Genomic DNA, 13,949 nt, shown 5'->3' on the forward strand with positions numbered 1-13,949 from the left:
ACTAAAATGGCTAAAATTAAAAAGCCTAGCAATACCACAGGTGGTTAAGAATGCAGAGTAATTAGCTCACCTGTCGGTGGTGGGAAAGTAAAAACAAATCATTTTGGAAACCGTTTGGCAGTTTCTTATAAAATTCAACATAGGCTACTGATACAACTAATAACACGTGCATGATGCGTCCTCAGTCACTTCAGTCGTGTCTGACCCTTTGCGATCCTATGGACTGTAGTCCACTAGGCTCCTCTGTCCACGGGATTCTCCAAGCAAGAATACTGGAGAGGGTTGCCATTTCTTTCTCCACTAACAATATGGATGAATGTTAAAAACATACTGAGCGAAAGCAGACAGACACAAACAAACATGTACCACATGATTCCATCAATATGGATAAAAGCAGAGATAGAGTGGCCTGGGCCCAGGGAAGGGAATGCAGGGAATGTTTTATATCTTGATTTTTGTTGTAGCTCCAAAATCAAGATATTCTGGTATATAAATTTGCTAAACCCATCCACATGTGAACTTAGAATGAATACAACTTATATGTAAATTACACTTCAGTAAAGTTTACTAATCTAATCCTCAGTTTAACTGCTCTCTGAATTGGATTAGATTTTGCCACATGGTCTGTGGAGGGACAGGCACCCCCTCAAGGGGCTGACTCTCACACATGGAACTCTGTCGTCATTGGGGACCCTCTACACTCGTCTCTACCTGTCCACGGGGATTGGTTCCAGAGCTCCCACAGATACCCAAGTCCACAGATGCTCAAGTCCCGTATATAAAATGGCACAGTATTTGTTTATCAACTATGCACATCCTACTGGATAATGTAAGCTGCATTCAGGTTACTCATAATACCTGATACAACGTAAATGTAAATAGTCGTCAGCAGACAGCAAACTCAAGTTTTGCTTTAGGGAACTTTCTAGAATTTTACATATATATACACATATATATGTGTATATATAGATATATATATATATTTTTTTTTCATCTGCGGGTGGTTGAATCTATGGGTTCAGAACCCAAGGATATGGAGGGCTGACTGTACTAGAAAGTCATTTAGTCGTTCAGTCCTATCCGACTCTCTGCCAGGCTGCTCTATCCATGGGATTCTCCAGGCAAGAATACTAGAGTGGGTTGCCATTCCCTTTTCCAGGGAATCTTCCTGACCCAAGGATCAAACCGGGGTCTCCCACATTTCAGGTAGATTCTTTACCATCTGAGCCAGCAGGGAAACCCGTACTGTCTAAACACAATTTCATCTGTTAAGCAGGCCACTCACACAACTCACCAGTCAGAGCACCTCCCAGGCTCCCCCGTCGCAGCTGTCTTCCATCCTCACTCAGCTGTCTTTTAAACTTCAGCGACTTCCCAGGGCCAGGAGCCACGTCTGGGTTGCTGCATTTCCGAAATGGCATGGGTGGAGGGGATAATATGTGATCAAGCTGCAGAGAGAAGGACAGTGGCATCACTTGCTGGGGACACTTTCAACCTGAATGAAAGACCCCAGCCACAGGCACACATCCTTCTTTTCCTTCTCTAAATCCCTCTCTCCCAACCCTGGTTTAGAGACTCCAGGGCTCCACTGTTGAGTCTTCCCTCTGAAAGAGTATCTGGCTGGCTGCACAACCTCTACCATAGTGTTTTTCAAGCTGTGGGCCATGGTATATTAGTGGGTTATGAAATCAAGTTAGTAGTTTGTGACTAGTATTTTTTAGTGCAACAGAACAGAAATGATCAGAGTTCAAGGAAGGAAGGAAAAGAATTGTTACATGAACTGTATACATTATACATGGGGGTGTGTGTATCCCGAGTCATTGTGTAAAATATGTCCTTCCATGTGCCAAGGACTGAATGCTGAAGCTCCAATACTTTGGCCACCTGATGCAAAGAACCAACTCATAGAAAGAGACCCTGATGCTGGGAAAGACTGAAGGCAGGAGGAGAAGAGGACAACAGAGGATGAAATGGTGGGATGGCATCACTGACTCAATGGACATGAGTTTGCGCAAACTCTAGGAGATAGTGAAGGACAGCAAAGTCTGGCATGCTGCAGTCCAGGGGTCGCAGAGTTGGGCATGACTTAGTGATTGAACAACAACAACATGGGCCATGATCCCCCATAAAAAAAGAAGAATATTGCTCTATCGATTCTAGGGATAATCCATAGATCACTTCCCCGCTTGTTGACCAAAAAAAAAAAAAAAAAAAATCACAAGCTTTTGGTGCTCACAAATATATGTAGGGAAGGGAAATTTCTAAGCACCACAGCCCTTAGCAGAAATCAATACATCCCTAGATCACTTTATAGCTTCTTAAAAGAAAATCTGTCACAAGAGTCAGAGAAACCAAAGTCACTTCAAAAGACAGCTTTCTACAAAAGAATCCCTTGTGTCATGAAACTTATTTCAAGATCTGTCCCACTTTTACAAGGAAACCTTTCATACTTGAATAGTGCCCTATGTTTTTAAATGGTTTCCTCCAAGTAAGTACACATGCATGTATTTGTGTCTGGATAGTTATTAAAGACAAAAATATTTCTGAGCACTAAATATTCCTGAGTCTCATATTCTCAGCGAGGTATTAAGAATGAACATGAATTACAAAAAATATTCATGGATACCTCAACCACCACAGAAAGGAGTCAACTTCACAGAAATTTAAAAACAAGAAAGAGTTGAGGAGCATTGTTCAAAGCCAGGCATTCTAAGGGCCTCTTCATGAAGATGGGGAAGGGTAAGAGGCTTATGGAAGCTTCCTGATGGGAGAGACTGGCTGAGGGGGAAACTGGATCTTGTTCTGAGGGGCGGGGCCATGCTCAAGTCAATCTTTAATCCAATTTTCTGTTGATGGGCAGGGCTATATTTCCTCCCTGTTGTTTGACCTGAGGCCAAACTATGGTGGAGGTAATGAAGATAATGGTGACCTCCTTCAAAGGTCCCATGCACACACGGTTGCACTCCGTGCCTGGGACCCTGCAGCAGGCCACTGCCAACCCACGTGTCTGCTGGAGACTCCTGGACACTCATGGGCAAGTCTGGGTCAGTCTCTTGTGGGGCCACAATTATGAAATTAAAAGATGCTTGCTCCTTGGAAGGAAAGCGATAATCAACCTAGACAGCATAATAAAAAGCAGAGACAAGTACACAAAAATAAACTCAAAATGGATTAAAGATCTAAATGTAAGATCAGAAACTATAAAACTCCTAGAGGAGAACATAGGCAAAACACTCTCAGACATAAATCACAGCAGGATCCTCTATGATCCACCTCCCAGAATTCTGGAAATAAAAGCAAAAATAAACAAATGGGATCTAATTAAAATTAAAAGCTTCTGCACAACAAAGGAAAATATAAGCAAGGTGAAAAGACAGCCTTCTGAATGGGAGAAAATAATAGCAAATGAAGCAACTGACAAACAACTAATCTTAAAAATATACAAGCAACCCCTGCAGCTCAATTCCAGAAAAATAATCAAAAAATGGGCCAAAGAACTAAAGAGACATTTCTCCAAAGAAGACATACGGATGGCTAACACACACATGAAAAGATGCTCAACATCACTCATTATTAGAGAAATGCAAATCAAAACCACAATGAGGTACCACTTCACACCAGTCAGAATGGCTGCGATCCAAAAATCTGCAAGCAATAAATGCTGGAGAGGGTGTGGAGAAAAGGGAACCCTCCTACACTGTTAGTGGGAATGCAAGCTAGTACAGCCACTATGGAGAACAGTGTGGAGATTCCTTTAAAAATTGCAAATAGAACTACCCTTTGACCCAGCAATCCCACGGCTGGGCATACACACCGAGGAAACCAGAATTGAAAGAGACACATGTACCCCAATGTTCATCACAGCACTGTTTATAATAGCCAGGACATGGAAACAACCTAGATGTCCATCAGCAGATGAATGGATAAGAAAGCTGTGGTACATATACACAATGGAGTATTACTCAGCCGTTAAAAAGAATTCATTTGAATCAGTTCTGATGAGATGGATGAAACTGGAGCCAATTATACAGAGTGAAGTAAGCCAGAAAGAAAAACACCAATACAGTAAACTAACACATATATATGGAATTTAGGAAGATGGCAATGACGACCCTGTATGCAAGACAGGAAAAAAGACACAGATGTGTATAACGGACTTTTGGACTCAGAGGGAGAGGGAGAGGGTGGGATGAGTTGGGAGAATGGGAATTCTAACATGTATACTATCATGTAAGAATTGAATCGCCAGTCTATGTCTGACGCAGGATACAGCATGCTTGGGGCGGGTGCATGGGGATGACCCAGAGAGATGTTGTGGGGAGGGAGGTGGGAGGGGGGGTCATGTTTGGGAACGCATGTAAGAATTAAAGATTTTAAAATTAAAAAAAATAATAATAATAAAATAAATAAATAAATAAAAAGCAGAGACATTACTTTGCCAACAAAGGTCCGTCTAGTCAAAGCTATGGTTTTTGCAGTAGTCATGTATGGATGTGAGAGCTGGACAATAAAGAAAGCTGAGCGCTGAAGAACTGATGCTTTTTAATTATGGTGTTGGAGAAGACTCTTGAGAGTCCCTTGGACTGAAAGGAGATCCAACCAGTCTATCCTAAAGGAAATCAGTCCTGAATATTCATTGGAAGGACTGATGCTGAAGCTGAAACTCCAATACTTTGGCCACCTGATGCGAAGAACTGACTCATTGGAAAAGACCCTGATGCTGGGAAAGAATGAAGGCGGGAGAAGGGGCCAACAGACAATGAGATGGTTGGATGGCATCACTGACTTGATGGACATGAGTTTGAGTAAGCTCCAAGAGTTGGTGATGGACAGGGAAGCCTGGTGTGCTGTAGTCCATGGGGTCGCAAAGAGTTGAACACGACTGAGCAACTGAACTGAACTGAACTCACTAAGATATGTCTTGTTTTCTTGGGTAGAGAGAAGGTCATCTGCTTATACCCGTCAGAGTTTTTCAGATTAAGACTCTCATGGATGTTTTCATAGGAAAAATAAATCAGGGATGAAGTCATCTATGTGTCTGACTATGCAATGCAGCATATTCAAAACCATGGCAAAAAAGAAAACTGACCTTGCCTATGAGTTACTCCTCTCAAGCTGGTTGAGATGAAGTAGATTCAGTTCAGCTCAGTTACCCAGTTGTGTCCAACTCTTTGAGACCCCATGGACTGCAGCATGCCAGACCTCCCTGTCCATCGCCAACTCCCGAAGTTTACTCAACTCATGTCAATTGAGTCAGTGATGCCATCCAACCATAGATTACGCTTGCTCAACTATTACATGATGTCAACTCTCCCCCAAACTCAGCTGTGCTCATTGATAACACAGAACAACGGGATTTCAAGCACTTGTCAACAAGTACCATCTGAAATTCACTGCCAGTCAGTATTTCGGTACATTTCATTGTTACCTGGCAGTTCAGCGAGAGGTCCTCAAACTAGCGTTGCATCCACTCCAGGATCTGCCCTGACCAGCAGGGAAAAGGAACTACAGACTGTATTTCTGGAAATAATCGTTATTTTGCTGTTCATTTCATTGGTGTCCTACTTAGGAGGGCCTCCAACGACACTCCAATTTCTGTCTAGTCTTAGACACTTTGCCCTTAAACCTTATGGATGATGAAATGTAGCAAGGGCACCTTGGACAGTAACATGTCAGTGACTAGAAAATGCAGAACCCAGTCTGGGTTCCAAATGCAATCAGTCCATTATGCAATGCAGTAATGCAATTCTGCCTCCTTCTTAGGTCTGTTTATAGGCCTATCCCAGTTGTTTTTTCTTTTTTCTGCCAATATTTTGGGGAAATTTAAGCAAATCTACAACAACAAAAAAGTTTAATACAATGAACACCATATTCCCTTGACAAGGGATGAATTGCTGACCTTGTTCTCCCTCTCTCTCTCCCTTTCTCTTCCATGCACCAATCCCACAGCAGAGTTTGTTCTAGACATTGTGAATTTCTACCCCTCAGTACTTCAGCCTGCCTCTTCTAAGAACAGAAGAGGCATTCTCTTCAATTCTCTTGCCTTGTATTGTATGTATTCTTATGTGGCGAGTCTTTCCTTTTCTCAGGGAAGTTTAAATGCTAGGAATAAGACAAAATAACATGTAGACTTAATATGAAAAAATCTGCTTTTACACTGAAAGCAAAGCTTGCAGCCACAAGGTGGCAATGTGTCATAGACATTCAACAAAATGCTCCATAATCCCTACTATTTGTGTAAATGCACCAGTAACCCCTCAGAATAACCGAGGAAGTTAGGGTTCCTCCCATTTTGTCATTTTTTCTTAATTACTAGTGGCAGCTGCATAAAATACACATATTTATTGTTTAAGGTTCATCAACTTCTGCTACTTATTTTTCACCTGAAGTAAAATTTTTCAGCTTGTAGAATTATAATTAATTTCTCTGGGGAAGACTGTTATATCGCCAATTAACAGAGGGTGAAAAAATAGCAGAGGAAAAAAGATAATTCCTAAGGAGGAATTATGTGATTTCCTTACATGTTTCCAACAAAGCCATAAGAGGCATGAAACAAATGTAGAAGAAAGAGAAGGAAATCAAGGAGAAAGTGTGGGCAAATAAAATCCATTTCATCACGTATAGAATCATAAGCTATTAGTCCCTAAGCCCAAGTTTTTCATCAGAATCACAACCCCAAGAGGAGGGTATTATTTTTTAAATCTGGCAAAATTGAGGTGGTGAACAGTGAGCACCACAAATGTTTCCAACACAGTATAAGCAGAAAAACCTATAAACATTGTGCCATATTCCAGGATCCCATTTGCTTCCTCACCTCAAATCACACTCCCAACTCACACTCTCTCTAAATACATCGTTTTTCCAAACTTGCTGTGCTGTCTGTGGCTTTACTTTTCTTTCTACAATTAGTCAAATCTTCTCAAAACAGTCCACTACAGCCTTGCAATATATTTTTCATTTTTGTCCTGTTTCAAACACTTATGATCCCTTTAAAGACAATTCATCAGACCCTGGAGCTTATGGCAGACACTCAACATATCACTTTGGACATTGTCCTCTGAATGATTTCAGTTTAATGTTTTCCAAAGTCTCCATACTACCAGGAATTCAACTGAAAACAGAGGGTGTCTTTTCAACTTTCACTCATGTTCAAGGACATCTAAGCCTGCACTTGTCACACTTGCTCCAAACATTTCTAATTTCCCTCTCCAAGTTGTCAGTAGACTGCAAGAAAGCCAGCCCCGTTTTTCTTGTCGCATACTCACCTAACACACTGCTAGCCACAAAGTATCCTGGATTGAAACGCACTCTCCAGGAACAGGTTCCATTCATCTGTCAAGGGACCCTTGGGGTGCTTCCATGTTCTGGCTACTGTAAATAGTGTTGCCATGAACACTGGGGTGCATTTATCTTTTCAATTTAAGAGTATTTTTCTCTTCTGTATATATGCCAAAGAGTAGGATTGCTGGATCATATAACTATTTTGTTTTTTTAGGGAACCTCCATACTGTTTCCCATAGTAGCTGCACTAACGTACACTCCACCAGCAGTGTAGGAAGCCTTTTTTTCCACACCTTCTCCGGTACTTATATTATTTGTAGTCTTTTTGATGATGGCCATTCTGACCAGTATGAGGCGATAGATACTTGTAGTTTTGATTTGCATTTCAGTAATAATTTTGCTAATAGTTTATCATGGGACACATGTAAGTGTTTTAGAGAACAAATACACAACTACTATAAGTCTGATACAGACTTGGGGTAAAGTTTCCAAAATTACCAGTCCTGTAGAAGCACTAATCACCAGAAATCCACATCGGTTTTTTATACTGATCATCTCTACCCATTGCTTGCTGTTTTACAAGTATTAGGCTGGGTAAAACACAAGGGTCCACCACAGTTACACTATGGTTACTGCCATTGGTAAAGATGAATTACAGGCAAATTATTTATAAGATTCAGTCTTATCGCTTTGTTTGGTGTCTCTGCCATCACCATCACCACCACCTCCAAACATAAACCATGGATTTTTTCTTCTATGGCTCTATACCATAGTTTTCATCCATTTCTTTCTCAAAAGGCATGTTACAACTTTTGATGAACATTGAACTTGCAGCCTTCTTAATTGACAATTTTCTCCAAACTCATCTCCTGACACTTTCCTGCCCAAACATATGGGTTCTCTCATTTACGCATGTTCACATAGCCATCATTATTTGGAAATTAAAGAGATTTTTCCAACTTCAGTAAATGGCAACTCCTTTTGTCTAGCTTAAGTCACAAACCTTACACTGGCTCTAAACTTCTCTTTCTTACTCCATAGCCAATGAGCAAATCCCCTAGCTCAACCTCTGAAATATATCCAGAACCCAATCACATCACCATTTCTACTCCTGCCACTCCTATCTCTGCCTTTCAGATCTCTCTTGTGATCGCCTCCCAATAAATCTCTCTGCTTCTATCCTACTCTCAGCACAGCAGACAGTGACCCTTGTAAAACGTAAGCCAGGTGCTCCAGATCCTCTTCTTGGAGTCCCCTCTACCCAGAACAAAATCCTAAGTCTTGACAATGACCTGCAAGGTCCCGCCACCTCTGCCCTTATCACTCTGATCCCAGCTCCTACTCCTCCACTCACTCCACTTCTGTCTGTTGCTGGACCTGAAAAGCCCCAGGCATCTTTCCATTCATGACCTTTACCTCTATCACTTTCTATATCTGGGATGCACTGCAGAGACTAGCTACCATGCTCCCCCACATTATCCAGGTCTCTATTCAAAGGTTACTCTTTTTTTTTTGGCAGGGGGAAGGTTTTCTAATTGCCCTATGTAAATGTGTTACTAAGTGCAAATTTGAATGCCCCACGTATGGTGAAGTCAAACAAATGGAAACATCAGAGTTTGGAGCAGGGAGAGGTTTATTGCAGGGCCAATCAAGGAGAATGGGTGGCTTGTGTTAAAAAAAAACCCAAACTCACTGAAGGGTTTCAGCAAAGCATTTTCAAAGAGAAGATGAGGGAGGGGCATCCCAGGGTTTATTATCAGCCCATACACAAGTCTCTGATTGGTTGATGATGATCAATCCTTAGGCAGCGGAAGGTTGGGGGCTAGGTGTTCATGATCATTAAGCAAGAATTTCTTCCATTTCCTGCAGAAAAACTCAGGAGTATACATTGGATACTACTATCTAGGTGGGGCTTCCCTGGTGGCTCAGTGGTAAAGAATCCACCTGCAATGCAGGAGATGTGAGTTCAACCCCTGGGTCAGGAAGATCCCCTGGAGAAGGAAATGGCAACCCATTCCAGTATTCTTGCCTAGAAAACCTAGGGTCACAAAAAGAGTCGGACACGACTATAGCAACTGAGCATACTATATAGGTACTTCAGAGAGGAGCTAAAGCAGAGAATATAGGGGAGATGTCTGTCCCAGGAAGGCCCCATAGGGTTCTGACCCAGGAAAGTCCCATAGAATCTTGCTTGGTTACAAAAGGGCATGCCCACCACCTTTTTCCCTTTTCAATTTTTCCTCCATAGCATCTAATGCCACATGGCACGTTAGATCTCTCATATTTATTCTTCCTCTTCTCCCACTCGAAAGTAAGTTACATGAAATTATATACTACGCTTTTGTCCTCTTTTTGTCCACTGTTCTATGTAAACGGCATCTTGTCAATATTGGTTGAAGGAACAAACTGCAAATCTCTGGTATTTGGTTTAAACAACAACAACAAAAACATACACAATAAAGGGTTTCAATTACTGGAAAAAAAACAGAATCAGCTTTGAATATTAAATGTTACTCAACGTGAAAACACTAAAGGGAGTCTCTAACATTTTGAATTTTGACAAAGTTGAACACTATATGCACGAAAAAGACCCTCAGGTTTGAGCAAATGGCATCTTGAAAAGAATCTTTTCTAAATACAAACTAATATGCTAATTTTTGAGCACTGCTACCTCTGAAGGTAATTCCTAATAATGAATTAGTAGACCTGTTAACTCTATCCTAATCAGCATATCACTTGTGTCTATCAGTTCTCCCTTTTGGTAATTCCTCATTGATTCTCAAGATGTGGGACCTGTATTTTAAAGACCCATCCAGAATGAATGTGTCCTGAGGCCAAAGTTCATTAGTTCAAAGGGATCACCAATGTCAACTGCATACATAATGGATGGATCTCACAGTAAAGAAAGAGTGACTAATAACATGGGGTTATGAAGACACTGTTCACTTATTCTGTTTCTTGATTTTAAGTATTCTAGGAAACCATAGATATGAAAATAAATGAATAATTGTACCACTGCATAGACTATGCTTGTAATCTTAATTAACTGCTCTGTTGCTTCCATCCAGAAAGGAATCAAACTAGAAACCTGAAATGACTTTATTGCAAAATTGGGTTTTATTTACATTTAAACAAAAGCCTATAAACAACATTTTAAAATTTGATAAGGTTCTATAGCTAAGACAGTCACTGTGTTTTCATACTAATTCCTCAGTGTCTAGGAATGCTAATACTTGCTATCCTATTTAGGACATTTAACTATTACTATGCTTGTTTCCTCATCTACAAAATGTTAATAAGACTACTACCTATCTCCTGAGGTGGTTATGAAGTTTGAAAGAATTCATATATGCCCTTAAAACAATTTAGCTGTGCTGGTTATTAACATCCCTGTGTAGGAAGTCACTTCATTCGGAAACATCTCTGCATGTGCGCTTCATCATAAATGGTTTGCAAGGAAATGAAACTGATTACAGTTTTACTGAGTTGCGTTTTCTTTTTTCTTTATGACTCAAATGAGAACTTGGTTTGAATGAACCGCTTTAAAATTATTTCAGGCCAAAAAAGAAATAACTAGATAAATAAATAAAAACCATTTCAAGCTGTAATTTTCATGCTGGGCCCTAGAGCACAACACCCGGGTCTTGATCATGAGGTTCTCAGCATGTGTGAAGTGAGAAGCCAACTCCAAATCTGAATTCTCAGGCACAGAATCCCACTGGCATGCTACTTAACTCCTCTCTGAAGAGTGGACCTCGTGGACCTCAGAGGTAGTTAGGATGCAGAGGGAGGATGGATGCAAAGGACTGGACACAGTGCTTGGCACATGTAAGCGCTAAGTAATAATATACAACCTCCCTTCCCCCAGCATCCCAAATTCTCACTACAGATTGAGTTAGACACTGAGAGAGCTACAATCTTGGACTACATTTTTCTGGGGCCCACTGAACTGAATTTGCTGGTATTCATTTTGGATTGTGCCACCCAGAATGCATGCTTCCCTTTAATAATATTGTAAGAACAGCCCTCTGTAAATCCTGCCACTTTGTTCTATAAACATAACAGCCTATATTGAACAGTATCCTCCTTGTCAAGACTCATCGCTATGAAAATATTAAGCAGCTGTGTACCAGATATTCCTCTGGGCACAAGAGTGGACAGAAAAGGGGGAAAATCCCTGTCCACTAGGAGCTTCATTCCAGTTGGAGAGACAGATCCCAGGAGAAAATGCTGTCAGTTCTCTGCACTGGAAACCATTCTGCTTCTGCTGGGCTATGGTCTTATTTTATCCTAGGAAGCCCACGAACCATAAAACGAACTATGTTCCTCTAATTCAGCCTCTAGAAAGCACAGGGTAAAGCTGGCAGTCTGTCATCAGTAACTGTGGCTGCCCAGTTTCTATCAAGACGCCATGGATCTGGTTGCTGCATAACCGCACTGGATTTCACCTTACCCTCTGCTGGACTGAATGCTTGTGTCCCCACTGCAAATTCGACTGTCGACCCCTAACCCCTCAAAGTGATTGTATTTGGAGGTAGGACCTCTGGGATGCGATTAGCTCACGAGGGCACAGTTGTCACAAACGGGAAATCCCATAGTGTTCCCTTGCCCCTTCCACCATGTGACAACATAGCTAGGAGAGGCGTGACTGTGAATTAGGACACAGGCTCTCATCAGACTGTGGCTGTGATCTCATCTGCCAGCGGCTCCATCTTGGACTTCTCACCCTCCAGAACTATGAGAAATAAACTCTGCTTTTAAGGGACGCAGTCTATGGTATTTTGTTACAGTGGTTCAAACTAAGACACTCTCTACACCAGTGGTCTCAAGTCATGGTAATCTTGCCGCCTGGGGGACATTTGGCAATGTCTGTCTGGAACAATTTTTGGCTTGTTCAACATAAAGGGGTCAGGGCATGAGCTGGGATCTACTGGCTAGAGATCAGGGATACTGCTAAACACTCTGAAATGCACAAGACAACCCCCAACAACAGAGTTATTTCAGCATAAAACATCCATAATACCACTGGTAAGACACTCTGCTCTACACTTGCTTTCGTCTGTCTTTTTTTTTCACCTATTTTTAAGTTATTCATCTTGCTGAGTTATATGTTACTGTAGGTCATCTTAAAACCTTCTGAGAACAAGAATGTAGCAGGCAAAAAACAGAGAGCATAGATAGAATCTTACCAAGAATTGTTCATGTCAACAAAATTTGTTAAGCAAGCCATTTCCTGAGCTGCATGGATTTACCCAACCTAGTTAGCTGTTCATCGCATTTCACTTTCTCAATGAACATTCATGTTTTGAAAGCTACTTCAATAGAACATATTTAAACTGAAAGATGTACTAGATACCAATATCATTTTCCATCTTCAGTTTTGTAATTAATTCTTTGAATCACAAACTTCAATTAGCAATATAAACGTGTTTCAGAAACATCCTCACATACATTAGTAGATCAAACTACAACGGCATTCACCTAAACAGAGCTGCACGGCTAGTTTCATCTCTTAAGAGAATTGATTTTCTTTCTTCCCTCCCGAGAGAAATATGTAAATTAGCACTTTGATACCACAATCTCGCTGTTGTCTGTCAACTCAACTTCAAGAAAGTTAATTCCTTTGCTTATGAACATCCCCCCGCCCCCTACACACACACACACACACACACACACACACACACACACACACCGCCAGCAATATCATCAGTCCCAAGGACAAAGCACCACACAGCAGGCACTTAATTGTGATCTGAACACGAAGCAATAAATTCAACTGTCTACAGATGAAAAAACAGAGTTAATATTATATTACAGTTTTTTGAAACATAGCAGTTTTCTAAGTTTAGTTTAGAAACGACAACACTAGAGAAGTACAAGGAGTATACTGATTTGACTTTGCATACACATCGCCTATTTTCCTGTCTCTTTAATATTCAGGGTGAGTCCTTGACCTTTAGTTAGGGATCTGATCTATGCCTGAAGTTGTTTACGTATCTGAAGACATTAAATTCCCCTGGTACCATCATGTCCCCATTAGCAATACAACTAAAGATTCTGACCACGGTTAACAAAGAAGGCAGAGAATATTCTCCTCACCAGTCATTGTCTCTGCATTTAAAGTCAGAGGGGAAAGTCCCCACAATGCCACAAAACTTGATATTCTGTGCCCACTTTCCATCTGGTAAAAATAGCAGACTCCCAAGCAGGTAGTAGTATTATTCTCACTTTACCAATGGGCAAACGCATTGGGAAAGAGTAACCCCTGCAAAGTTATCAGCTCAGGAGGTACAAAAGGAATCAAGCTCAAGATTCCTAACTCCAAAGCCCATGTTGCTTCCACTGTTTCAAACAGCCTCCTTAAGAGGGGTCAATGCCATGGAGCACGTGGAGCCCCAGAAAGTTAACTTTCATTTCTTCTTCCATCCCTGGTCTGGGAAAGCTCCCCAGAGAAAATGGAGTCTTACACCCTGGTGTCAGTCAGTGAATGACCTAGTTCAGTCCTAACTGGCCATCTACAGAAGCAGTTTCTAGGGTTTCTTAGCCAAAATCCTCAAGTCAAAATTATAGAATTACAAAATAAAATCACCTGTAGTCTAATTCCTAGCTTTTCAGAAGTCCAGCCAAGTCAACCACCAAGCTTTGCAGAGATAGCTGGCGCATGAATT

General features: G+C 41.1%; 1 protein-coding gene across 6 annotated transcripts in view; it reads right to left on the reverse strand.

Moving 5' to 3' along the window:
• Positions 1 to 13,949, reverse strand: part of MAST4 (microtubule associated serine/threonine kinase family member 4) — a 618,855-nt gene that overhangs the window by 433,937 nt on the left and 170,969 nt on the right. For all 6 annotated transcript variants that reach the window (XM_042233730.2, XM_042233728.2, XM_042233727.2 and 3 more), the window contains exon 2: positions 1,295 to 1,448. In XM_042233730.2, the coding sequence (XP_042089664.1) occupies positions 1,295 to 1,448 (154 nt within the window). The remainder of the gene's footprint in view (positions 1 to 1,294; positions 1,449 to 13,949) is intronic.

Source organism: Ovis aries, chromosome 16 (assembly GCF_016772045.2).
Source record: "Ovis aries strain OAR_USU_Benz2616 breed Rambouillet chromosome 16, ARS-UI_Ramb_v3.0, whole genome shotgun sequence".
Taxonomy (NCBI): Eukaryota; Metazoa; Chordata; class Mammalia; order Artiodactyla; family Bovidae; genus Ovis; species Ovis aries.